General features: G+C 54.6%; 1 protein-coding gene across 1 annotated transcript; it reads left to right on the top strand.

Moving 5' to 3' along the window:
- Positions 1-202: 202 nt before the first annotated feature.
- Positions 203-1,741, top strand: LOC310940625 (sperm-associated antigen 6-like; the record flags this gene model as incomplete). Its single annotated transcript, XM_083905614.1, has 1 exon — positions 203-1,741. The coding sequence occupies one exon, from the start codon at positions 203-205 to the stop codon at positions 1,739-1,741; it is 1,539 nt and encodes a 512-aa protein (XP_083761740.1).
- Between the last annotated feature and the right edge of the window lie 347 nt (positions 1,742-2,088).

Genomic DNA, 2,088 nt, shown 5'->3' with positions numbered 1-2,088 from the left:
TTTTGAGAGAGTGACATTACATGACGTCACTCTCGACGTCACTCTCAAAACTCTTTCAAGTATTCGAACTTCAAAGTAAATGTACCTGGTGGAGGTATTTTTTTGGCCAATTGAACGGCAAACAATTATTAAGACTAGCTCGACAACGGAAGTGCCAGAAGAAGACAATGTGCTACCCGATGGAATCTGAATCTGAACAAAAATGAGTCAGCGACAAATCATACAAGTTTTTCAGGAGTTCCAGAAGTCGCGGCTGCATTTCGTGCAAACCGTTGCTGATCTGGCATCCAGACCCCAGAATATAGAAATCCTCCACAATGCCGGTGCGCTGGCCATGCTCCGTGCCCTGTTGTTGGACGTGGTCCCCAGCATCCAGCAGACCGCGGCCTTGGCTCTCGGGCGCCTGGCCAACCACAGTGCCGAGATGGCGGAGGCCGTGGTGAGGGAAGACATCCTTCCCCTTCTGGTCCACTCTCTGGGCACGCAGAACAGGATCTACAAGAAAGCGGCAGCGTTTGTGCTGCGTGCAGTCGCCAGACACTCCATCGGGCTGTCCAGCGCCGTCGTGTCATGCGGGGGTTTGGATGCAATGGTCGTCTGCCTGGAGGAGTTTGACCCCTTGGTGAAGGAGGCGGCGGCCATGACGCTGGGCTTCATTGCGCGGCACAGCGCGACATTGACGCAGTCAGTCGTGGACGCAGGCACGATCCCGCTGCTGGTCATGTGTCTCCGAGAACCCGAGATGGCTCTGAAACGAACCGCGGCCTCCACGATCAGCGACATCTGCAAACACACCCCAGAGCTGACGCAGATGGTGGTGGAATGCGGTACCATCACGCATCTGGTGCAGCTGATCAACAGCCCGGACACAAAGCTGAAGAGGCAGGTGTTCTCGGCCTTGAGCCAGATCAGCAAGCACACGGTCACCATGGCGGAGATGGTGATCGAGGCCGAGGTCCTCCCCGCGGCGGTCGCCTGCCTCAAACATCCGGACGAGCACGTGAGGATGAACGTCGCCTCTCTGATGAAGGAGATCGTGAAACACACGCCAGAGCTGTCGCAGGTCATCGTGAACAGCGGCGGCCTGGCGGCGGTGATCGACTATCTGTCCGAGTGCCGCGGAGACCTGCGGCTACCGGGGATCGTGATGCTGGGATACGTGGCGGCGCACAGCGAGAAGCTCGCCATGGCCGTCGTTCTCTCCCGGGGGCTGCCCCAGCTGGCCATGTGTCTGTCTCAGGAAAACGAACACCACATCAAAGCGTCCACGGCCTGGGCCGTCAGCCAGATCGGCGGTCACACGACTCAGCACGCCAACGCCGTGGCCAAGGCTGGCCTGCTGCCCAAGCTGCTGCAACTCTACATGGACACCGGCAGCTCGGACGACCTGCGGATTAAAGCCAAGACGGGTCTGAACAGTATCCTGCAGAGGTGCACCGACCTGCCGTCGCTGCAGCCGCTTCTCTTCGACGCGCCGAGCAACATCCTCAAGCACGTCGTGTGCCAGTTCAGCAAAGTGCTGCCGCACGACAGCGCGTCGCGGCGCATTTTTGTGACGAGCGGGGGCCTGGCGAAGGTGCAAGAGATCAAGGCCAAGTCCGACTCGGCCCTGCAGAAGTACATCACAGTAATAAATGACTGTTTCCCCGAGGAGGTGGTCAGGTACTATTCCCCCGGATACTCGGAGATCTTGTTGGAGAAAGTGGACGACTATGAGCCCGAGATCTCCAAGACTAAATAAGAGCACAGCCCAAAAATTCCAAAAAGTCAAGAAACCTTTATCTGAAATGGAATCACTCTGGAGACGTGGCAGATGTTGGCAGACCTCGTGAGTATTGGCTTCATTATTTTACACGGACACACACAAACTTAAGCAAGCAGATTGTGTTCACCTAAAATCATAAAAAAAAAGGCTTTTTCGGGGTCTGTTTTTACGAGAATTTTTTTAAGCATCTGTTTTTCCTAACCTTTTTTTCGGGTCTTTTTTACGAGATTTTTTGGGGTCAGTTTTTCCTAACCTTTTTTTCGGGTCTTAGATATTTTTAGGGGGTCTGCTTTTACAAGAATTCTTTTTAGGGCCTGTTTTTA

Source organism: Microchirus variegatus, assembly GCF_963457635.1.
Source record: "Microchirus variegatus genome assembly, chromosome: 19".
Classification (NCBI taxonomy): Eukaryota; Metazoa; Chordata; class Actinopteri; order Pleuronectiformes; family Soleidae; genus Microchirus; species Microchirus variegatus.
Note: the sequence above shows the minus strand (reverse complement) of the source record. Positions and strands in the feature narration are given on the sequence as shown.